Genomic DNA, 25780 nt, shown 5'->3' with positions numbered 1-25780 from the left:
TTAGCAAAAATACTAATTTTAATTGACCTTCATAACTGGAAGCATCAGTCCCTGAGGCAATTTGCTTCTACTATTTTCTACCTTTCCTGCCTCCACCACCACCACCACCACTACCATTGCTACCAACTTAATACAATTAGCCTGATAACTGCCTTCTCCCTTTCCTGCCTACTTCCTTGTAAAGGTCATGGATTATGCTGCTTAATGCCAGTAAATAAATTTTGGCAAGTTCCACCAAGTAAGGTTTATATAATCCTAGTGTTGGATTGTACCTGTTATCCGTTAATCAACTGACCTAGTCAAATTCAGAAAAACTTTTCATCAGAGAAACTCTTAACCTTTTTTTAGCTACAGAAACTCCCCCCACAAACCATCTATTAGGTTAATAAAGAGGTTGGGATCTAGGTCAGTGGAAAAAGTACTGATGTACTAAAAATCCTTTACCAAAAAAACTAGTCCTACACTGACACAAATCATCCTTTGGTAGCTTGATTAATACGATATTAAATTTGTAAATTAATTATGCTACTTGGCTTGATCTACCCATTAGCAATTCATATTTTTTTCAATAAATATAGCTGTATTTGTGTAAAAGGTGTTTTGTTATTGTGTTGGATAAAATTATTGTATGTGTTTTGGCAAAAAGATCCCAAGCATTTTATATGATCTATTTTATATAGATTTTATAAATGGAATTTCTTTGTCTCTGCCGAATTTTGATGGTAATATGTAGAAATACTGATGGATTTATATGATTATATTTTATATTGTGCTACTTTGCCAAAATTTTTTATTGTTTCAATTAGGTTTTTACTTTAGGGTTCATTCAACCATCAATCATTTAGAAAAGTGATCATTTTGTTTCCTCTTTGCCTATAATTATTCATTTAATTTCTTTTTTTTATCTTATTACTATAGTTAACATTTCTAGCATAATATCAAATAGTAAAAGTGATCAGATGCCCTTGCTTTATCTTATTGAGAAGGTCTCTAACTTAACCCATTATCTCCTATGCTGGCTTTTGGTTTTAGGTAGATGTTAATAGAAAGTTCCATTAATACTATGTTTTCTGGTTTGTTTTTTTTTAAATCCGGAAGGGGTATTGTATCTTGGAAATTTTTCCCTCACTTATTGATGTCACTTAAGCTAGCCCAATCTTAAACTAAAATTTCCTGACCTGTGATCTTCTCTAGGATGCCACAGTAACTAAGCCTACTCACTCACTCTGGGTTCCAGAGGTCAGTCTCAGAATACTAAACTAATTCTGGGATTGCTCACTCTGTACCCATCTCACTAGTTCATCATTCTTAGTTCACTTTTGGCCAATTAGAACATCATTTGGGGGCAGCCGGGTGGCACAGTAGATGGAGCACTAGCTCTGGAGTCAGGAGGACCTGGGTTCAGGTCCAGCCTCAGACACTTGGTAATTGCCTAGCTGTGTGACCTTGGGCAAGTCACTTGCCCTTGCCTTGCAAAAACAAAAACAGTCATTTGGTATTTTTAGTAAATAATTTTCCCTCCCTTAGAGTAGGAAAAGGGACAGAAAGAACTTGGAGCATCTGGAGCTAGAAAGGAACTTGGAGATCATATACAGACAAGGATTGGATGCAGAAAGGCAAATTTCTTCCCATAACTTCAGAAATGCAATCTAGTACATGCCCTTTCTATACAGGAATTGTTAGTGCTACTATACTCAAGACCTTATAGGAAAGACATGACCTTTATGTAAACATGCCACCTCATCTCTTGGGACCAGTACTGATCAAACCTTTGATTGTCTCCTACATTATTCAAGGGTCTAGAGTAGAACCTGAGAGATACCTAATTTTTATCCCTCTGGGCACTAGAGAAGTCATCTCATTCTAATTCTAATTCCAGGTTCTCTAACTCATACCACAGATAGCCCATAAAGAGAAAGTCCAAAGAAGCAGGGAGCTCATTGGAGTTTTATTTTTCCTTAGATAAATTTTATATAGAATATATTACAGTCAATAGTTTTTGACTTTAATTCAAAGAGAACAAGTTATTGCGGTTGTATTCAATGGACCTAACAGTGATGGGAAAACATTCTAGAAAAGCTGTCTTGTTTTAAAATGATAAGTGTTTGGAAACACAAAGGGCATGAAGAGACCTGGAAGTGGGGAAGGAGTACACTTGGGGACAGAAACTCAAGAAGTGGGAAAAAACCGATTCAACCAGTGTCACAAGTGGGGGGGGGCACTTTCTCCCTGCCCAAACCCCACCCTGGCCCATCAGTATTCAAATTGGAAAGTGAAAAGGCAAGGTGAGGAAAAGGGGTAATTTCTGGGCATTTTGTGGGGTCTGAAGTCAACCCTTCAGCCCCTCCGAAGTTCATGGAGTTTATGGGCGACCTTCTCCAGCTCTGCCTCTATGGCTGCCAGACTTTCCAGCTCTTGGTCCTAGAAAACACAAGCGGAAAAAGAAATCCCTTATAGAAGGGAAGTAGGTTTTAGTAAAATGCTGTGACTGGAAGGAGCTTTGAGGGGTCATCTGGTCCAGCCCCCAGATAGTTACACTGATTTCACCAGTCAGATAGGTATGGTGGCCTCATTTCCAGAGCAAAATGATACATAAATATGTATACAATGAGTAGAACCAATGTTTGGACCCCCCTTTTGTGACTAACCCTAAAGTCATGAGTGACCTGGCATGGAATTTCAATTCTGATATTGAACTAGATGGGTGGCCCAGGGCAAATCAAAAAAAATGTAGCTAACATGATTTGTGCTACCCTCCACATGGAGCTGTTTTAAGATAAGCCCTTTTTAAACTTCAAGGAATTATAGAAACACGGGCTACTAATATGATAGACCCCCTAATCCTCACAAATTAGGGGGACTTTGGGACCTGGAAGTGACCGTCTTTGAAAGCAGACAGCTCATTAGGGAAGAGCCAAAGGTGGTGTCAAACTCAAAACAGGGCCACTGATCTATACATAAGGTGTAGCAACTTAGACAACATTGCTTTTTAAAATTGTTATATTAATTTTGCTAAATATTTTCCATTATATTTTAATCTAGTTCACCACCCCTTGGAACTTTGCGTTTGACACCTCTGGTATAGGGGATAAAATTCTGAATAAGACCTGGATTCAAATCCCATAGCTGTGTGACTGGGCAAGTTTGAAATAAAGGGGAGACAGGCCTTGATGGCCTTAAAATCTCTTCCAGAAACAAAATAAAGACTGACAGATTGCTTTCGGTGTGGGGAGGGAAGTAAGATTGGGGGGTTAAAACTCAGTATCTTTAATAAAAAAATGGAAAAAAAATCTCTTCCAGACATTAGCTTTGTGACCCTAGGCACAAAGGTCATTTCCAGTTCTGATCCATGAACTAGCTGGGCTCCCAAAAGGGCATTTTCTAGATATTTAAGTCAGGGTATTCTAGCTGCTTCAGCAAATGGATTCCTTAGCTCATGAGGAACAGTTGGGACCCATTCCAACTTTACCCTGTTTATAAACTCAAGTTTATAAAGTGTTCAGAGAAGGGAACAAGGTTTTGGAACCAACTTATGATGTCTGCTTGTTGTCTAGGGGAGTTTGGAGCACTGGATTCTAAGCTTTCAGAGGTCATCTAATTAAACTCACATCTGAAGCACAAGTTCCGTTCACAGAAATTCTGACAAGTAACTGTTACATCCCTTGAAAGACCTTCAGGGGCTAGAGCTTGGGACCAGAAACTATGACCCCATTAGAACTTCTTTCTCATACTCAAATCAAAATGTACCTCCTTGTGTTTAACTCCAGATCAGAGGATTTTAGAGTTGAAAAGAATATCAGAGTTCATCTAGTTCAAGTCCCTTTTTTTACAGATGAAGAAACTAAGTTGGGGTGAAGTAACCCACACCTAGCCATAAAGGGATTTAAGTGGCCAAGCTGAGTCGAAGTCCAAACTCTCCAACTCCAAATCTGTTATTCTTTTCATTAGGACTATGACCCCAGTCCTATTGCAGCCTACTGTGGAGTCAAGCAGAATAAGGCCAAGCCCTCTTTTCCATAATTCCCCAGTAACTTAGCCTGTCTGGGGAGACAGTGAGAAGGCACTGCCACCTCTACTAGGTGTTGAAGAGCAGTAGGGGCAGAAGTAATCAGGGAGGGCTAGGCTGTGCCTTGAAGGGAAGGACTTTTCTCTGCAAGCTGATATGACTTGTTGGGTTTTTTTTGTTTGTTTTTTTTGATGAAGCCTAGCCTATTTTAACTCCTAATGCTCCTAATGAGGAACTTTACCAAAGCAGGTAATTGCCCTGATCCCTGAGGTATTAAATAACTTAACCTTTAGAGCCACATAGCTACTATATGCATTGGAAGTACATAGACTGGAACTCAGGTTAGAATTTGGAATGTTGGGGGTGGCTAGGTAGCGCAGTGGATAAAGCACTGGCCCTGGAGTCAGGAGTACCTGGGTTCAAATCTGGTCTCAGACAATAATTACCTAGCTGGGTGGCCTTGGGCAAGCCACTTTTGCCTTGCAAAAACCTAAAAAAAAAATTGGAATGTTAAGATAATACCTCTAACACAGCTTCTGTTCTCTGTCTCCTTTGGGGACTAAGCTTATGCCAACAAGGTGTGAATGTCCTGGCCTGAAATTGGAGTGGGTCCCAACTGTTCATCATGGGCTGAGGAATCACCCCTCTGAGAGCCCAACTAGTTCATGGATCAGAACTGGAAATGACCTTAGAGATGGTGTTCAACAATCTTCTTTTACATATGAGGAAACCAAGTACCAAAGGCTGAGTGACTGGTCCCAGGTTACACAGCTAATAAATGATGCCAAGATGCCCTTGAAATATTAGAATCTGGTGGGGTTTTGCTTCTCTCCAGTTTCTGGGCTTTGCTTAGGCTCTTTCACCCCCAATCCCTACTACTTTTAGAATAGGGTCAACCCCCAGCACCATAAAGCATTGACATCAGCATCTAACGAGGACCTCTTTCCCTAGAAATTCACCTTGTAGGAAGGATCGTTCTAGCCCAGACTCCCTTTCCCACACTTTGAATCTTCCTAGGTGGGTAGCATTGGTACAGTGAAATGTTAGGGGGCAACTAGGCCTTGGAAGGGTTAGAGTTCTGGACCTAGAGACAAGAAGCCCGAGTTCAAATACCACCTCAAAAATTTAACCAGCTGTGTGACTTTGGGAAATCACTTAACCTGTTTGCCTTAGTTTTCTAGAACCCATCTGCCAGGGTTGTTGTGAAGATTAAGTGAGATATTTGTATTTATCAAAGTGCTTGAAACGTATAAATATTATTAATATTATAGTATTGTGTTATTTGGAGTCAGAGGATATGGTTTGAATCTCAAATTTGCCACTTAATTTGACCATAGACAAAGCAACAATTTAATTGTCTCAGTTTCCTTCTCTTAAAATGAAGGGTTTAGGGAATAGTGGATAGAGCACTAGCCCTGGAGGCAGGAGGATCTGAGTTCAAATCTGGTCTCAGACAATTAATACTTGTTAGCTGTGTGACTCGGGCAAGTCACTTAACCCCATTGCCTTGCAAAAAAAAAAGTGAAGGGGTTGGACTAGATGGCCTTGAGGCCATCTTGAGGCCCTTATCATTCCTATGATGACTGTCGGATAGAGGCTACCCTCATTTGGATCTGTCCTAGGTTTTTACTGAGCAGGTCTTCAAACTAGTCTTCAACTTGAAAATATTAGCTTAGAATTGGGAGACAAAATCTTCCTGCTTAGGGAATGAACCCACTCACTCAAAGAAGAGAATCTCCCAACAAATGGCTTAAGGCTCTCCTAAGAGTGAAGGGACCTTGATGATCCTTTAGTCCAACCCCATCATTTTACAGAAGACATAGACCCAAGAGCACTTGCTCCAGATCATACAAACATTCAAAGTGGAAGAGCTAAAATTCAAACCAGAGTCCTCTGGGCTTCATCACTCTTATGCTTTATGATTTGGGGTCACATGACTTTTGCCAGAACTGATACGCAAACTTGCAAGATCCTGATTCTGTATCCTGTGGATTTCATCTGCATCAATGTTTCTGCATTTGTTTGCTTATGAGTGCCTACTATTCTTCAACCATGTCTTTTTTTCCCTCTATTCCCCCCCCCCAAAAAAAGATCATTCCCAGATGCCCCACTGACATACTCACCTCTGTCCTTCGGTTAGCACTTCCCTCCTCTTCCTTCTTCTCATCTGGGTCACCCCTGATAGAGAGAGGCAAGCCTGCCTCAATGCTGTCCTCTCTGGAGTGAGCTTTCCAGGTTCTTCTTGGTAGCCCCAAGGGACTCCCAAAGTCGTACTTGTGTGTTCGGAAGGAGAGTTTCATGGACTGGTCTGGCTCTTCCTCACTGTAGCTCTCCTCCATCCGCTTCTTTGCCGTCAGCTCTCTGGCCAGCTCATCCATCTTGTTCCACCTCTTGGAGTCCTCCCATTCTTTGGAGAGTTCCTCCAATTCCTGACTCTTGCTCTCCCTTGGGCTGAAGATGTCTTCAGTGGCTGCTGTGTCTTCCTCAGAATGTTGGCTCAGCCCCTTTTCTTCCTGGGATCTAACTTCCTCTTCCATGACCTTCCCTTCTTCATGGAGATCCAGTGCCTCTGGTTGGCCTGGAGCAGTTGATGGAAAAGAACAAAGGAAATGAGCTCTCTGCAGAAAATCTTATTCCTGGCCTATTTATTTATTCACCAGATAATGTGAGGTTTTGTAGAGAGTCCTCTTCTAGGTCCTTTATCTGATACCGTTATCTACAACTGAGGGCAACATGGGCACTGAATAGTACTGAGGCTAGAGCTGAACCTCATTCTAAACTTAGCAGTATTATTCCTAATTGGCGAAGATTGAAGTGACATACTAGGACTACCACCCAATTGAACTACAAATAATCTTCTCTTTTCTTAGACCCCTGGAGAATCCTTTAAAGGAAAGGAAACAAGAATTTATTTAAATACCTTCTATAAGGCTAAATGCCTTTTAATGTCATTTAATGTCATTTAATTGGCCTAATAATTGTGGGAGGAAAGGCCTAATATAACTCACATTTTACAGAAAAGGAAACTGAGACATAGAAGTAAAGTAACTTGTCTGGAGTCATACAGCTAGTGACTTCTAATGCTATCAGTTTTACATTTTAGAATCCTTTCCAGCACTAACTTACATGGCAGGGATTGTTATTAATAGTTTATATTTTAATAATCTATATTCTTAAGATCTCTTCCAGCTCTAATATTTTGTTTTGTGTGCTAACATAAGTTCTAAAATCCTTTTAGATTTGGAAGATTTTTGTGAATTTTCAGGGATATTTTGTGGATTATTTTTAGTTTTCTCTTGGTTCTCCTTTGGCCTCAGAACTATTTGGAGGTGTTAAACTTGAGTTCCAGTCCTAGGACACCCAGAGGAGAAAAAAAAGAAAAGAAAAACCTTTAAAGGAAGTCATGTTTAGCAGCTCTGATCAGGTGGTTTGGCAAGTACAGACTCGAAAGTAGACTGTCTTCAAAATAGTTGTATTACATAAGGAATGCAAGTTATATGTATTTTTCATTTTATAAATGAAGAAATCAAGGATCAGCACAAACATGGAACTTGCCCAAAATTAAATAGCTAGCTAGTGGTAGATTTAGACTCAAATCTTCTCATTTCCATGATCAGTAAGCCTTTTCCAGGATGCCACAACTGCCATCAAGTAAATAGGAATGCTAGTTGGCAGAGTGGATAAAGCACTGGGCCTGGAGCCAGGAAGACTTGGCCTCAGACAATTGCTAACTGTGACCCTGGACAAGTCACTTCACCTTACTTGCCTTAGTTTCCTCATTTATAAATTGAGCTGGAGAAGGAAAAGGCAAACTATTCTAGTATCTCTGCCAAAAAGAGGCAAACACATTTGAAACAACTGAACAACATTCCCTTTTCTGTTTTCACAGTTCAATCAACCAGTGGATTGAATGCCTTCACGTTAATCTGGTTCCCACTGCACTCCATTCTTACCATTATTTCTCCAACCTGGTATGTCCATCTCCACTGTTCTCAGCCCACCTTTTACCTTAATTTTGTATTTTATTCCATAAGGCTCAAATCCCTCCTACTTTTGTCATGAAACTTCCCTGAGTGACTACTATAGCCCTCAATAGCTGCTCGTCCTAACTCCTCACACCCAATAAGCTATGGCATTCTTAAAGCCCTTATCTAGGCAGCTTTGTTGATTTCTTCAACTTTTTGTGTATACTCTTCATCCTTTTGCATTCGTGTTTCATTTTCTGAGACTGCATCATGTACCAGGAAGAGCATTGACCTTGGAGTCTGTAAACTTAGGGTTCCCAGCCACAGTTTTAACCCTGATTAGCTTTATTAGGAAAGTAACTTCACTTGCTGAATCTCCATTCCTTCATCCATGAAATGGGTTCAGAAATACTTCTACTACCTCATGGTTATTGTAAGAGAATCAATTTGTAAGAATTAAAATGCTTTCTAAACACTGGCTTTTTGTGAGTCATTTATAATGTCATAGAATATGAGCTCAAAGAGACCTTAGAGCCCATCTATCCTAACTCCCTCACTTTATAGATGAAGAACTGAGATCCAGAGTTATTGCCTTGCCCCTGGCTCACATCACTAGTAAGTGCTACAGCCATAATTTTAACTCCTGTCCTTTGACTTCAAATCCAGTATTCTTTCTATTGTGTTTTAGTGGAAATAATAATAAAAGTAACTGATATTTATGTAAATGCATAGCACTTTACATTACTTCATTTGATCTTCCCAATAACCCATTGAGAAATGGGATATGTATGTCTTCTCCTTTGGTCTTTATGCCACTTTGTTTGAGGCAATGTGGTGTAGAGGAAAGAGTACCAAGATGAACTTAATACCTAGATGAACTTGGATAAATTAGTTAATTCTCTGGATCTAAAATGAGAACAGTAATACTTGTTTTTTTTGGTTTGTTTTTGTTTTTTTGGGTTTTTGCAAGGCAAACAGGGTTAAGTAACTTGCCCAAAGCTACACAGCTAGGTAATTATTAACTAACTGAGATCAACCCAGGTACTCCTGACTCCAGGGCTGGTGCTTTATCCACTGCGCCACCTAGCCGCCCCAGAACAGTAATACTTGGCCATAAGATTGCTATGATTTAAGTGATATATGAACTGCAAAATACTACCAAAATAAGAGCTCTAGTCATTATTTAAACATTCAAATCAAGCCTAAATTTCAACTGCAAATTCATTGAAAAGGGTTTCACCTATTTGTGCCCAATAGCAAGCAAATATACAACCATATGGTCTCCCTAGATTATAGGCCACTTATCAAGGGCTCTGCCATACATACTGTCTCCCCTTGGAGGCTCCTCATTCTCATCAAGGGTTGAGCTGGTAGTGAATGCTCCAGTGGGACCTTCTTCATCTGAGGATTCTTTATTTCCCCCTTGGGCTAAATGAACTTCCTCCTCCTCTTCCTCTCCATTTGCCTCCTCATCCCTCTTGGAACTCTGTTCCTCTTCTTTGAGATCCAGATGCTCCTGAGAATCAGTGGGCTGTTCCTTGCTATCTTCGCTGGGCTTTTGCTCCTCTTTGGTCAGTCCACTGGCCAGGGTATGATCCAAGCTCACATCCTCAGAGGCCTTGCTGATCTTGTTCGTCTCAGACTCCTCCCTGATTTCCTTGAGGTTGGTCTCTTTGGCTTCTCTTTCTTCTAGGCTCGTCTCCTCTTTAGACTCAATGGCATCTTCAGCAGATTTCTCATTGGAGGCAGGCTTCAATTCCCCTGCAAGATGGAAACAGAAAAAAAACAGGCTTTGAACACAAATCTTATGTTTATCCAATTGGTTCTCATTGGAAAATAGATCAGTCTTCCTGTATCTTCCTCTGTGATGGAGTTACAATAATCCTGCCTATCATTCATTCACTCATCATTTTTAAAAAATCCCTTAGTGTAAGAAGTGCTGTGCTAGCTAGTGGAATAAGTAAAGATTTAGGTAAGCCTGAGACCTTGCTCTCCTAGAGCTTTCAGTCTAGTATAGCCTGTATCTCCTGGTATCTAGCACTAATGCCTAACCTTTCTAGGGTTTCTATAGTACCTTCCTGGAATAGCCATAGTATTGATTATACATTAGTTAAAGACAGGCAGCCCGCTGTGGTGGTGAATGATGAAAAATTGGGTTCAAATCCTTCTAGTGACCCAGCTTTACGACCCTAGGCAAGTTACTTACCTTCTTAGGTACTTCAGAGAATTTCCAAAGATTTACATCTAACAAAAGATGGGTTACATAATCAGCTTTATAATGGAGGGAGGCTCCCACATAATCAAAAATTATAAATTCTTCATATATTTGCATATGAATTAAAACAAAACCACTGTTAGTAAATCCTTCACTTAAACTATTAAATGATGTAACTGACTCCACAATAGATAGCTCAGCCTATAGAGTGCTGGGCTGGGAATCAGGAAGGCCTGAAATCAAATCCAGCCTCACACACTGTGAGTTTGTACATGTCACTTAAGCTGTGTTTGTATTAAACCTCCTGTATCTTTACCAAGAAAAACTCCAAGGACAGTATGGTCCATGAGGTTATAAATAATAAGGCTGGGCTCAAGAACAACAATATATAGCATAGACTAGTAGAAAGAAGCCAAGACACAAAACTGAAAACTTGGTTTCAAATAATAATCCTAGAAAGAATTCATATAACACTTTCAGGTTTGCAGTATGATTTCCAAATATCTCAGTCATTCTCACAACAACTCTGGGAGGTAAGTGCTGTTATTTGTCTCATTTTACAGATGAGGAACCTGAGGCAGTCAGGTTAAATAGCTTCCCTAGGTCTCACAGATAGTAAGTATCTTAGGCTGGATTTGAACTCCAGGTTCACCCAGCTGCCTAATCCCAGACCCTCCCTGACATGTTACCTAACTTGAATCAAGTCATTTAAACTTTTTATGTAATGGAAATAATTGGCCAGCCTCATTTCCATCCTATTCTTTATTTAGTGGAATTTTCTAATGACTAGGTGTTCTTGAATCCTGTTGGAAAGGAATTACCACCTAATTAAAAAAAAACCTCATTGAAATTATAGAATCATAGAACTCTAGTTAGTGTTGGAAGATACAGTAGAAGCAAATCTAGGGCTTCAGACCTGTAAAAACATGAATCCTCAATAAGATTTCTCTGTCCAGCCTCCACTTAAAGATCTCCAGTGATAGGGAGCTCCCTTTCTTGCTTTTTGTTGTTGTTGTTTTTGCAAGGCAATGGAATTAAGTGACTTGCCCAGGGTCATACAGCTAGGTAATTATTAAGTGTTGAGTCAGGATTTGAACTCAGGTCCTCCTGACTCTAGGATCAGTGCCCTATCTACTGCACCACCTAGCTGTCATGTCTGACTCTTCAGGACCTCATTTGAAGTTTTCTTAATAAAGATACTGGAGTGGTTTACATTTCTTTCTCTAGATCATTTTACAGATGAGGAAAGTGAGGCAACAGGGTGAAGTGACTTGCCCAAGGTCATTCAGCTAGTGCCTAAGGTTGAATTTGTACTCTGTGTACTTCACCACCTAAACTGCTCAATGCATATAATGTATTTGGCAAAATCTTAAAGTGGAGGCAGCAAAACATAATAAATAAATAAAAGAACTGGCCTTGGAATTGGGAAGGCCTGAGTAAAGTCTTTATTTAGCCTATATTGGCTAAGTGACCTTTCTCAATTATAGTTATAGAGCAATTGTTTGACATTTATTAGAAGATTTTCTTCACCATGATCTAGAATTGGAAGGAATCCTTGAGGCCAACTAGCCCAATTCCCTCATTTTAGAGATAAGGAAACTGAAGCCCAGGGAAGCCAAGTTACTTTTCCAAGGTCCACAAGACCCTTAATTTTGTTTAGTCCCAATTTATTCATCTGTAAAATATTCCCTACACCAATGAAGTCATAGGTTTGGGTCCTAGCCCCTAAAAAAAGGTACTCCATAATGTAAGTTATTATTATTATTATTACCATCATTATTATCAAAAATTGTCTATATGACTATAACAGAGAGATGGTATGAAAAAAAAACCTAGATCTGGATTTTGACTCTTAGATAGTTGTGTAAGATGACACAGCCCTGATTTCACCATCAGGCAAAAGGAAGATATAGTCTGTCTACCTTGAGCTAGGGCAAGGCAATCTTCCATCTGCCTTAGAGATGGATTGTAAGGATTTCAGGGGGAGCATTGTGATCCAAGTAGGTTTAGATTTAAAGTACAATCCACAGGCAAAGTACATTCTGGGGTCATTACTGCCAATCCAGAGGAGATGGCAAAAATATATGTATCACAGATTGGTCCTTCTAAATAAGCTCTTTGACACTGAAAAACTCTCTAGTATCAGGAAAGATAATCCCTATTCACTTGGGGGCTTGGAAACTGCTCCACTCAGGCCTTACTGTCTCACCAAGGTCTACATCACAGCCAAATCCCCATGGCTACCCTGGCACCCCTGATGGCTACTCAACGGGGTGGGGGGTGCTTTAGCCACCAAGGAGATCAACAAGAACAGCTCTGTTTATCCTCATCATGGTGTGTTGAGGGGGAAGGGGTTGGTCTGGTACTGACCCTTCCCAGTGGTCTTCTCATTATTTTGTTTCTCAAGGACTTCAGAAAGTTCATCTTCAAAACCTTTGTCCTTCTTTTGCAGCTGGGCTCTCTCATTGGCACCTAGATTGGGGAAAGAGAAAAAGAAAAATCACAGACCCTAAAAAAAAAATCCATGTTTCAAGTTTTCTCATTTGTAAGATGAGTACAATGATTTCTTGTTCTGATAAGGGATTGCATAAGATAATGAATATTAGTTAAAGGGTATGATGATATGGAAAGAGTCAGAGGACGTAGATTCTAATCCTAAATTTATCACTAGTCCCTTGACATGAAGCAAGTCAGTCTCTCTTGGGTCTCAATTTTCCATCTAAAAATTAAGGGATTTGGATTTGTAAGATTTCTTTCAGCTCAAAATCCTGTCTCATCAGCTTCATAATCTGTCTTTCTGCCTCCTGCCTCTCTCAACTCATTCTTCCCACAACTATCAAGTTAATGTTCTTTCTAAAAATTTTTTAACATTTATTGAAAAAAAAATTTCAAGTTCTGAATTCTTTCCCTCCCATCCATCCCCCACCCATTGAGAAGGCGTGATACCAGCTACAAATTTGAAATCATGCAAAACATTTCTATATTAACCACATTTGCAAGAAAAATAAAGTGAAAAACTTATGCTTCAATTTGCACTCAATCCCTCTTAATTTACTATTTTAGCTAAACCAGTCCACTTGTTTCCCATACAGAACATATCTCCATGTCTTTGTCTAAGATGCCCCCAGTGCCTAGGATATGTTTCCCCTCCTTATCTCTATATCTTAGAATCCCCAGTTTTTTGTAAAGCTCAATTCAAGGGTCATTTCCCACAGGAACCTTATCCTGATTCTCCTCCCAGTGCCCTGTTGCTCTGAAATTACTTTGTGTTTGCTTAACAGTTCTTTATCCCATGTCTATGTGTGTGTGTGTGTGTGTGTGTGTGTGTGTGTGTATCTGTATGTATGTATATTGCTTCCCTTCAGCATCCTTGAAGGCAGAGACTATGTTGCTTTTGTCATTTTTTCCTGTGTGCAAAATACTTGTTGAATACATGAGGTCAGTTTCTAAGATTTTTATGATGCTAAGACTAGTCCCCAGGCCTCTGATTCCCAATTCAGGGCTCTCTATCCCCGCCACTCCCTGCCTATGTCCTGCCATTCTACGTAAGGGAAGAGCCAACCAGTTCCAGAGGTAGGGAGCTAAAAGGGAAAATGGGGAAATAACTGAAGTGAAGATATGGGCATCATATGAAGTCCTCTGAGCCAGAAATGAGACCCAGTCAAGAGACTGAGAAAACTATGAAACAATACCAAGGTCGGAGGAGTCAACTAAGGGAGGTTTGGAAAGTGTCAGAAACTCTCATGTTCCCATGGAAATTACCCAGGAAGGAGCAGAGAATCATCTTGGGGCTTTAAGTAGGCCTTAAGTGGGGGGGGAGGATTGGGGAGGGAGGGTCTAGAGCAAGGACATGCTAGGGACAACCCAGTTCAGGTTTATTTTAAGGATCAGTGCCCTCCCTTTCCAGGCGGAAAGCCTGGAATGAAGCCCAGGATATATCAACCACTTCAATCAAAGAACCAGAGAACTAGATTCCGAGAGTACCTCATCTAAATGACTTCATGAAGCCACAGAATATTGGAATTGGAAGAAATTTTAGAATATCCAATGTAAGCTCTGGAAGTAATATTAAAACTTACAAAGATTAGAAATGGAAAAGACTGAGCAACAAATATTAGAATGTGAAGGCAGTCTTAGAACCTAGAGGATTAGCACATAAAACTTAGTCTATTAAAGCTGGAAAGTAACTTAGAGGTCATCTAATAATTACCAAACCCTTCATTTTATACACTGAGGCCCAGAGAGGGAACATTTTTTGCCCAGGATTACACAACATCTTAAGTGACAGAATGAAGTATTGAATATCTCTTCAAACTTCTACTGCAAGATTATTTCCATCTCATCACATACTCCTTGACCAACACTAACCCCAACGATTTCTTTCATGATATCTGCGATTCCCTGGAAGGGCAGGGCATTGATCCTTAAAATGAATCCGTGCATTCCAACTATATTTAATTGTAGCCCAATGGTAGTTGTGAAGAGATAGGATCTTGTCTTAATTCTGGAGGCATCAAGAATGAATTGGTGGACCCAGTTATCTTGGACACACACCAGAAGTCATTGGTCCCAGGACTGACTCAGGGACCAGGGACCAGACAAAACTACTCTACTTGGATTCCTTTCACTACTAAAGAGAGAACCCACTCTCAGGGTTGAGGCCATACTTGGGCAGGATATTCCTCTCCCAGTTGACCCAAGAACAAAAATGCAGGGCTCCCCAAATGAACACTCATTTCTGGAATTCCGGGAAAGCCTTTGCTCAAAGCCGGGCTGGCCAGAAAAGGGAACAATAGAACTTTACCAAAGGGCAGGCATAGGAGTCTAAGGTAAAGAACATAAGATCTAGAGTACAAGGACCTCAGTTCCAGTTTAGTTTCTGTTACTGTATAACTGAAAACAGATCACCTCACCTCTCTGGGCCTGAGCTTCCTCTTCTATGAATGGGCTTATGTGTTAATATCTCTTGTAACTTAAATTCTATGATGATGATGATAATAACAGCTTTCCTAGAAAAATTCAAAATAGACTCAAATAATGATCTGATCAAAGGTAGAAAGAAGTTGTGGAGCCCAAATTAATAATAATAATCCACTGGTGAATTACCTGCTTATGGGCAAATGGGAAACTTCTGTTGTTTTCAGAAATAGAATACATGCCAACACTTTAGAGAAATAGATTGCCGTGGTCAATCTCTACCAGAACCTTCCCAGACACCTCAAGTTTAGTCTGAAGTAACATTCAAATTAGGTTTTTCTGCTACTATGTCTAGTGATCTCACATCTAACTACCTGCCTATAGGGCAGTAGAATCAAATTCAAATAGAAATAGGGGTCACCAATCAGGTCACATATTGATTTTGTTGTAGATTGTACTATTACTTCTGTTCTACTCTAATTTTATTTGATTACTAATTTTTTGTTAAGGCAATGGGGTTAAGTGACTTGCCCAAGGCCACACAGCTAGGTAATTATTAAGTATCTGAGGTCATATTTGAACTCAGGTCCTCCTGACTCCAGGTCTAATTCCATTCACTGGGCCACCTAGCTACCCCTTAAGCCACATTGTTCTTGTTCTTTCCAGGTTGTGTAGGGAAGAATGCAGTGAGTGAAGGATGATGCTATGAAATTAGATCATCAGAGTAAAGACTGGCAGAAGAAAGAGAGAATTCCTTAGTGTATAAAACTGAAAGAAAGGCTCTATGGCTATAGAATTTACAGACTTTAAGGGTTGGCATAGACAGCTAGGTGGCCCAGTGAATAGAGTATTGGACCAGGTGTCAGGGCCGGTGCTCTATTTGATTAACTATTTTTAAATTACATTTTAATCTGTTCCCAGTATTGTGATGTCTGCATGTTTGACACCTCCAATTAGAGGATATTAGATTAGTAGCCAACATAGGGGACTCTACAGAACACCTAACATCATCTTACCTAGGCTGCTAAGCAAGAAGGTCACAACTACACAACTAGCAGGAAGGTCACAACTTCTAGGTGCATTAGGAGTATTATGTATTCCTTATTGGTAAGTAGGAGCCCCCCCCCCCCCCACCAAACCTCTTGTCTAATGGAGACCTGTGTCTGGATCAAGAAGTAAGAAGATAACATTCCCAAGGTAGCATGAGCCTACGGAGCAGACCTACCACAGAAGTTTTTGTGTGCAGTATCTGTCTCAGAAAGTCTCCACTCAAACTGTTTAGTCATTTTTTCAGTCATATCCAATTCTTCATGACCCCTTTTGGGGTTTCAGTGGCAAAGATATTGAAGTGATTTGCCAATTCTTTCTCAGGGTCATTTTCCAGATGAGAAAACTGAGGCAGATGGTTAAGTGACTTGCCAAGCTTAAAGTTAGTAGCAACTGAGGTAGGATTTGAAATAACTCCAGACCTGGTACTCTAACTACCACACTCACATAGCTGCCCTTCTACTCTAGTACCATGTCCTAAATGAGTTTTAACCAGACCTCTCTTCCCTGAAGTTGGTAGTGCTGGAAACTCACTTTGCTTATGTTTTATATTTATTTATCTGTGACCATATTGTTCCTTGGTTGAACTGAGTAAGTTAAATCACGATAGCCCTTTAGATAAATGAAGGCAGCAATACTATCTGCTTCCCTTTCTCTCATACTCCCAAAAAAGAAGTCTCCTTGAGAGTGCAGACTTTTTCAGTTTTGTGTTTTATATCCCTGGCATATAAATGCTCATTAAATGAATGAATGAATGAATGAGTGAATGAATAGAAATGAAACCTTACTGCCTCTGAACATTAATTACTTTGGTTCTGTTCTTATATCTCAGACCACAGTTGGGGAATTCAAAGAAAGACTGTGGGAGAGTGGAGAGAAGACCAGAGTTTAAATATTGACTTACTAACTGTGCGACTTTTGGCAAACCATTTCCCTGCTGGGAGAAGCTGTGATTCTGATTCTACTTCTTATTGCGGGGGTGGGGGGACTAATTTGTACTCCCAGCTGTCAGTGATTGTGTGGTCACATAAGTCACTGATTGGGCTATTTAGATTTAAATTCATATGCCTACTTTCCAAATTAGATTTCAGAATAGTCTTTGGGCAGTGAGGGGCTAGGGACTTCCAGCAAAGTAAAAAAACAGAACCACCTCTGAGAAATTCTCACTTACCCACGAAGATGCACTATGGGAACTAGTAAACTACTCATTCCCAGACAAAAACCTGAGAGATAGAAATTATTCCAAGAATGTTGCTGTAAGCCACTGTCTGGCCTGGAGGAAATCTTCCCTCAGTCAGTGAATTTTGCTTGTTCCCCCCTTAGAGGGAACATTTAATCATCACTGTTAATGAGGTTTGGGGTAATAAGGAGAATTTGTGGATAATAAAAGGGAAGAAATCCTTTGTGCTTCGAGTTCCCCACATTTAAACTGAAAGCACTTCTGGAATGACAGAAGTGATATAATAGAGTACTAATCTAGGATCCTGAGGAACAGTATGACTGCATAATGTGTAGAGTACTGGATTTGGTGTTAGGAAGACTGGGATTCAAATCCTGCCTCTCACAATTACTATGTGACTTTGGGCAAGCCAATTAACCTCTGAGTCTCATTTCCTCATCTATGAGATGCACTGGGTGACTTCTACTCTCTCCTTCCAGCTACTAATCTATAATCCTGTGATTTGGATTCTTACCTCATCTCTACCAATAGCATGTGATCTTGGATAGGTTATTTTTCTCACTTAGATCTCAGTTTCTTCCTCTACCAAATGAATGACTGCATAGGTCATTTTAAAGGTTCCTCAAAGTGCTAACATCTTTTGACTTTGTGTTCTAAGTCTGTGTTCCAAGATTCCTTGTAGCTCTGACTTTTCATGTTCTATGCAACCTTTCAGGTCTGACACTCTAAAATTCCATGTTCTACCATTCTATGACTCTATTCTAATATTCTATAGCCTAAAGGACCTTTCTCATTCTTTATTCTCTAATTTAAAGATGATAACCATATGGGAGGGATATAAGGATCCCTGGCTTCCTGTCTTGCTCCTGTGCATGAATAGATTCAATTTCTGCCTCTATCTCATGTGAAATAACTGTAAATACCTTGGATGGCAAGTTCTTGGAGCTCTTTCAGCAAGTTCTGATGGCGGAGAATTGAAATGATCCTTTCATCTGTAAAAAAAGATCATTGTCACGGGTGGCTTCCAGTAACCATCTGAGTAAGATTTCCTTCCATATGATCAACTGTTCAGAGCATTCAACAGGGGGGATCCATTCAAAGCAGTCCCAGGCTCTATATTTTGTTGTGGACCCCAAAGTTGTCTGACACAAAGTTTATTCTTCCATCCATTCAGAAAAAAAAAAAAACATATATTTAAGGACCTTAGGTAAATGCCCACTCAGAGTTCCAAGATTTTCAAAGCAGTAACAGTTTTTATCCAAAAGCAATGATAAATGGGGCAGCTAGGTGGCACAGTGGATAGAGCACCAGCCCTGGAGTCAGGAGTACTTGAGTTCAAATCTGGCCTCAGACAATAATGACCTAGCTATGTGGCCTTGAGCAAGCCACTTAACCCCATTGCCTTACAAACAAAAAAACAAACAAACAAACCTATAAAAAAACAAAAAACAAAAGCAATGATAAAAATTGTCTCTTTCCCTACCACCACCACCCACCCCTGTTCCTCCTCTTAACCAGACTGAAGAGCAGAGAGATACAATACCTCCTCTTAGGGTCTCAAAGCAGTCCTCGCTGATGGGCAGAGGACTTGGTTTAGAAAGTGTGTCAGAGATGACCTCAACAATACACCTCATCACCTGGGAGGAAAGATGCGAAAGAGGGGCGGGGGGAGAGAGAGGAGAGAGAGAGAGAGAGAGAGAGAGAGAGAGAGAGAGAGAGAGAGAGAGAGAGAGAGAGAGAGAGAGAGAGAGATTAGAGCTTGTCCCTGGTCATGATGTAGTAGAAGAAACTAGACCACAAATTTGGGGGTGGATTTTAGAGAAAGTTTTCATTTTGTATTAGTCACAGGTTTATACCTATAGCTAAGGAACATTTGCTTTCTCCTTGCTGATCCCCAGACTAATCTTAATCTGTGAAAGACTCAGTTTTTTTAAAATTCTGTTTATAAAATAAAATGTTCACAGTTTCAGAAACTGTATATACTTAGCATGAAAAGTGCTATCTGGAAGACTTGAATTCAAATTCAGCCTCAAACATTTACAATCTGTATGACCTGGGCAAGTCAATATTCATGTTTGCCTCAATTTTCTCATCTGTAAAATGGGGGTAACAGAACCTAACTCCTAGGACTTGTTAAGACAAAATAAGATAATATTTGTAGAGCTTTTTGCAAACCTTAATGTACTATCTAAATTAAAGTTATCATTTTTGTTATTACATATAAGGAAACTTGAGTCCTAGGGGGATTAAATAATTTGCTCAAGGTCACACAGTAAGAGCCAGAATCCAAATCTAGGTCCTCTAACTCCAAATGCTCTATACCACATTGTGTTTTTTTGCAGTTCAACTAAATTCAAAGTGCTGAGACTTTGCTATGAAAACTGGCACAATTCCAGAAGAGAAATCTAATCTGAGCAGCCCGGTGCTGAGTGAATAAACCAAATAAAAATGGAAGACAGATCAGGGTACTCTGAATATTCTTTACTTTCCTCTGACCTTGGAATTCTCCATTGCAAGGAGACTAAAACAAAGGGCAAAAGTCAATGAGAAACACAGTTCAAATTTCTCTAAGGAAAAACTTCCTAATAGAGCTACCTCTACATGGAGCTGGCAGTTTTATGAGATGGTGTATTCCCCACAGGACTTAAGCAAGGCTGGATGACCACTTATTAGGATGTTGCAAATAGAACTGGACTCTGCCATCCCTTCCAACTTAAAAAGGCTGCAATTCTGATTCTATCTCTTACTGGGAGAAGGAACTAATTTGCACTCTCAAGCTATCAGTCATTTTGCAGGTCAGGCACATGAGACACTGATGGTGCTATTCAGATAATACTCTTGAATTTAGATTCATATGCTGGTTCTCCAAATTATCCAATGCTGGGTCAGGGACTTCTGGCAAAAAGTTTGAAGCAAAGGACCACCCCTGAGAAACTCTTACTTGCTCATACAGATGGAATACAGGAGCTAGTAAACCACTCATCCCCAACAACAAAAGCCTGGGAAATAGTAACAGATTAAGTCAGTTCTGTCAGATTTCAGAGAGTAAAAGCTTGGGTATATTGGAAGCCAGTGTATCATACCCTAGAACATAGTGACAGTAAGGTATGATGGAAAGAAGTGTGCACCAGGTGCTAAAAGATCTGAATTCAAACCCTAGTTCTTTGACTGAGATTCTGAGAAAGGCAGTTTACTACTGTAAAAAGAGAATAGGATTAGATAATCCATAAAGTCCTTCCCTGTTGTTTCCAAATTGTCTCCTGTTCTTAGTGTCTTATTCCGGATTCTCCCAAAGTTGAAAGGGACCACCCATGTTAATAGGTTCAATTCCCTGTCCGATAGATGAACAAAAAGAGGAGGCATCTGGTATGTGAGAAGCAGTATAGTGCAGTGGAATGAAGACTGGCTCCAAACTCGGAGGCCTTCAGTTTGAATCCCATTTCTGCCATTTTCTATTGTTATGACCTTGGAAAAGTTACTAATTCACTGGGCCTCAGTTTCCTTTTCTGTAAAATGAAGAGATTTGGCTAGATGATTTATGAGGTCTCTTCCAATTCTAAATCTAAGTGATAATTCAACCTTCCCTTACTTACTCACCAGGGAATTGAAATTCATTTCAGAGGCAGCAAAGTATTGTAGAGACAAATGATTTTCTGATCTCTTTAGTATAACAAAAAGAGCTGGGTAGCTCAGTAGAGAAATGGAACCTAGAGTTAGGAAGACCTAAATTCAAATCTGTCCTCTGACACTTACTAGTTGTGCAGCCCTTGAAGAGTCACTTTTACCTTCCTTCTGTTTCCTCATTTGTAAAACAGACATAATAATAACATCTGCCTCTTTTGTTATGGTGATAAAATGAGATATTTGTAAAGTACTTTGCAAGTCTTAAAATACTATATAAATGCTAGTTTTTATGTGCTGATGATAATGATAACAATGCTCACTGAACTTGGGAGTCAGAACACCTGGATTTGACCCTGGCCCTTACACTACCTTATAACTTAAGTAAGATACTCAATTTCCATCAGTCTGTTCCTTCACTTATAATGGGGAGATAATGTTACCTGTACTATCACCCTTTTAAGGTAGTTACTACTTTGTGTGGTACAATAGATAGAGCACAGGACCAGGAGTCAGGAAAACCTGAGTTCAAATCTAACTGTATAATCCTGGGCAAAATAGGCTCTGTTTGCCTCAGTTTCCTTAACTGTAAAATGGGAATAATAAAAGAGTTGAAAGTTGTTGTGAGGATCAAATGAGATATCTGTAACTCTAAGCACTGTGGCTGAAACATATATTAATTTTTATTCTCTTCCCTACAGTGACTGGCTCTTGAATCAAAGCACCCAAGTGTCAAATTCCTTACTTTTCTCTCAAGCAGTGTCACCTTGGGGAAACCACTTAGCCATTCTCTTTTTTCTTTTCTTTTTTTTTTAGGTTTTTTTGCAAGGCAAATGGAGTTAAGTGGCTTGCCCAAGACCACACGGCTAGGTAATTATTAAGTTTCTGAGACTGGATTTGAACCCAGGTACACCTGACTCCAGGGCCGGTGCTTTATTCACTGCACCACCTAGCTGCCCCCACTTAGCCATTCTCAGTCTCAGTTTTCTCATCTGTAAAATGGGGTGATAGAGCTTAAAGTAGATGAACTCTGAAGCCCCTTCAAGCTCCATAGCTATAATCCCTATTTATAATGCCATAAAAATATGAGCTGAATTTGTTGTTGCTAAAAGATTGTCCATTCAAGATCTCCAGGTACATCATGGTTCAGGTGTCAATTCTAAAATGTAAGGGAGCTATCCCCTGAAGTTTAGTAATCAAGGGACCAGGAGGCACCTTTCTTCTGTAAACAACAATGATAGGAAGAGGAGAGATTAAAGGGACACAGAGTCATAACCATATTATGCTAAAATGGCCAGGCAAAGAAGACAATGGTCACAACCAGCTGAATAAAATTTTCAACCTTCAATACAGTATTTTTCAACCTTCGATCTAGTACTGTCACATAGCCAGATCTTGATGAGCCTATGATGGTATCTAGGAACATGTCCTAGATGGATGCCGAGGGAGCTGTTATTGACTGACTGGCTCAGCTGGCTGCAGGATTGTGGTCTATTTTCCAGGAAGTAATTGCTAAAAAGGGTCCTGAGTATCCTCTTTGATGGAGCTCCCTGAAAGCAGGATCTCATTTTCTTTGAGTTATTTTGCATTGCAAGTGCTAGCTCCAGGGGCACCTAAGGATTAATTGATGATGACAGTTTCCAAGAAAGTAGAGTTTGTTAAAATATGAGAAGCAGTGAGGAAAAAATGGAAAGGGCACAGCAGTGTGAATCAGGAAAACTGGGTTCATGTCTCAGTTCTGTTACTAATTCTCTATCCTTAAAGTCTTTTGTCTTTCTGAAATGTAGTTTCTCATCCAGAAAGTTTTTCCTCTCAGGGGTGCTAAACCCATTATGCCATAGATTTCTTTGTCATTCTGGTGAATCCTATGGATCCCTACTCACAAATATTTTTAAAGACTGAAATAAATGTTAAATTTCAGTGAGAGGTGAGTGAAAATAAAGATATAATTTTTTTTCAATCAAGTTCACAAACCTGAAATATATTGTAAACCCCAGGATAAGGACTCCTGATATAAACAATCTCTAAATTCTCTTCCAGTTTCACATTCTATGTACCATGCTTTTATCACACTCTGACATTCTAAGCTTCTATATTTCTATGAATAGAGAACTCTTGGAGAGAAGATGTAGGCTGCAAATCAAACAGTCAAAAGCAAGTGAAAGCAGGAGCTATAAGGCAATTTAAGAGAACAGTGATGTGGAAATCTTTTGGACATTTGAAGACAATATCTGTAGTCAGAAGACCTAGATTCAGTTTTCAGCTCTCCTCTTAATTTTTAGCTGTGAAATCTTTCAGTTTGTCATATAAAAAATAGGGATAACAGTATTTACACTACCTACTTCACAGTATTTGTAAAGATCAAATGATCCACTACTGTGTGTAAAGTGTTTTATACCCCTAAAGTGCTATTATAAATGTTAACTATTATTATTGCCCCAGATAATTCCCTAATGGAGCATTTTGTAAAGCAACTAAATGGGGAAAGAAGCAACTAATGGAGATTTATATTGGTCTAAATTGAGAACTTACATGATATGAAGTTGAGAAACTCAATTCTGATTTGATCCTGACTGAAAATCATGTAGGCAAGAATGTATTTCAGGCTGCCTCAAAGTATTGTTAGAGAAGTGCACTTCAGTGATTTCTTGAAATCAGTCTATTCAAGGATGTCTCGGCTCCACTGAAATTATATCTCCTAGTTAAATGGGATTTTGAGACTAATACACAAAATGATACAAATGTCCAATAGCCCCAGACTGGATTTTATTCATAGGAGTAGCAAGATTAGTTGTCTAAGTACTTAAGTACTTATCACCCTCCCATTTGGGGGGAGTAAAGGAGATAGAGCCATATCAAGCTAGGTCCTCAATGGAGTATTATAGAGACCAGAGTGAGAAATAGTCTAGAAGCAGGGATTATTTGCACTTAATATTACCACATTTATTTCCATGGAACAATGGGAAGAATATTGGATTTGGAGTCAGAGGATTTGGGATCTGTCACTTGCTACCACTGTAATCTTGAGTCTCTTAATATCTCTGAGCTTCAGATTTATCACCTATTTAAATAAGAGGTAGAAGTTGTCTTTAAGTTCTAAACACATCATTTTATGAACTTACTGCGAATTTATTCAAGAGAAAAAATCACCTTCCTCTCCTCAATCTTCCCTTCAAATTATGAACAGAAATCCTGAGAGGAATGTTAATATTCAGAAAGGAACATCCAACTAGAGCATGTGTACAAGAGTTATTCAAATGGACTAAGTCAGTGGTGTACTGGGTCCATTGATTCCTTTTGCTAACATAATTGCACAGATATCTTAGTCCAGATGTATACAGGTGATTCAGTTTTACAAGTTTACTAATATAATAAAACAGATGACTAATTTTTAGCTATCAATTTTGTATTATTCTAGTTAATTATATATGCAATTAATTCAGTTGCACATGCAACTAATATGTCTACATACCTAATAGTTTTGGTTGTTCAAATACACTGGAAACATTTAACAGTTTACAATTACAGTAGTATATATGATACGTTCAGACCAAACTAGGCATGGATATAACTTAACTACACATTCACACTGATGGGAGTCATGGGATTCACACAAGATGGGCCAATATGATTTGTGTTAAGCCAACTGAAGAAAACACTCCCCAATCTTTTCCTTTAAAATATAATTTTAATGGGAGAAGTTATCATTTTAGGAGGCTTTCAGCTTTCCTTTATCTAATCCAATGGCCATGGATTGACTTTAACTTTTGCTATTCAGTGATCTACTTTATGCTTCACACCCAAGGTTACAGCTGAAACTCCCTTATGTGCCTTACCTTAGTATCACTTTTATTTGCTGGGCTGTTCACTGGGAGTGCAATGACTAGAAAAAAAGAGAAAAGGGATTATTCCCATTGAGACAGTTTTATGCCATATAACCTCATTCCTTTTACCTTAACAGCAGAGATAGCTCCAAGTAGAGACCCCCTCAACCCTGGTGATCACTTCTTCCATGTGAATCCTTGAAGGGTCTCCCAAACTTCATGTGTGTGTGAGGGGGGTGTTTTCACTTTAGTTCTTAATTTCACTAATGGCTGATATTTATACTCTTCCAAAAAGGTAGATTTCCAGGGAGATTTGGGGCAGGGGATTTTCATAAACTCCGATTAGACAGGTTGAGCTGTTCTGAAAAGTATTCATCATCCCAGTGGTTATACCCCTCCCAGCCCTGATCGTAGGTCTCCTGGGAACACATAAGAGGGATCCCATATGACTTAGGAGACCTCAAGGCAGGAACCAGGGAAACAAAGCCAGTTTAGACAGAAGGAGAGTTGAATAAGGAGAAGGGAATGAATACAGGAAAAAGAATAAAGGTAAAGAAGATACTTTTGTAGAGGGTGATGGTGGATGAAATGGGGAAAGAAAAGAGCTGATGGAGAGAGGGAAAGAAACAGAAGGATATTGAAAGATTAAGGAAAGAAGAATATAGAAAGAAATGATTGCCAAGGAGAGGAAATGGTAGGGGAGAGAAATGAGAAAGAGAAGGAGAATAAAGAGAGAAATAACTGATATTTCCCTGAGCCCTTCCCCCAACTCTGCCAATGACCTTGACCAGCACCGGGCTCTGAGCCCAGGTTGCAGTCAGGGTAAACCCTGGTGGAGAGGCTAGGAAAGGAATGGGGACGACCCAGTTCAGAGCCCCTTTGCAATAGTAGACCCTTATCCTGGACCAGAAGCAAAATCTCACCCTTCAATTAAGAGAAGGGAAAGGAGCGTGAGACATGGTGGGTTTAGAGTCACTGCCGCTGTCCACGGTGCTGAAGAGACCT

General features: G+C 39.6%; 1 protein-coding gene across 1 annotated transcript; it reads right to left on the bottom strand.

The window, feature by feature from the left end:
* Positions 1 to 1926: 1926 nt before the first annotated feature.
* On the bottom strand, positions 1927 to 18964 carry CHGA (chromogranin A). Its single transcript, XM_074236270.1, has 6 exons — positions 18874 to 18964; positions 18254 to 18322; positions 12557 to 12658; positions 9298 to 9732; positions 6130 to 6584; positions 1927 to 2421 (listed from the first exon to the last, which is right to left on the bottom strand). The coding sequence occupies exons 1-6, from the start codon at positions 18962 to 18964 to the stop codon at positions 2338 to 2340; spliced, it is 1236 nt and encodes a 411-aa protein (XP_074092371.1). The 3' UTR covers positions 1927 to 2337.
* Between the last annotated feature and the right edge of the window lie 6816 nt (positions 18965 to 25780).

The sequence above is a fragment of the Macrotis lagotis genome, chromosome 4, assembly GCF_037893015.1.
Source record: "Macrotis lagotis isolate mMagLag1 chromosome 4, bilby.v1.9.chrom.fasta, whole genome shotgun sequence".
NCBI classification, from domain to species: Eukaryota; Metazoa; Chordata; class Mammalia; order Peramelemorphia; family Peramelidae; genus Macrotis; species Macrotis lagotis.
Note: the sequence above shows the minus strand (reverse complement) of the source record. Positions and strands in the feature narration are given on the sequence as shown.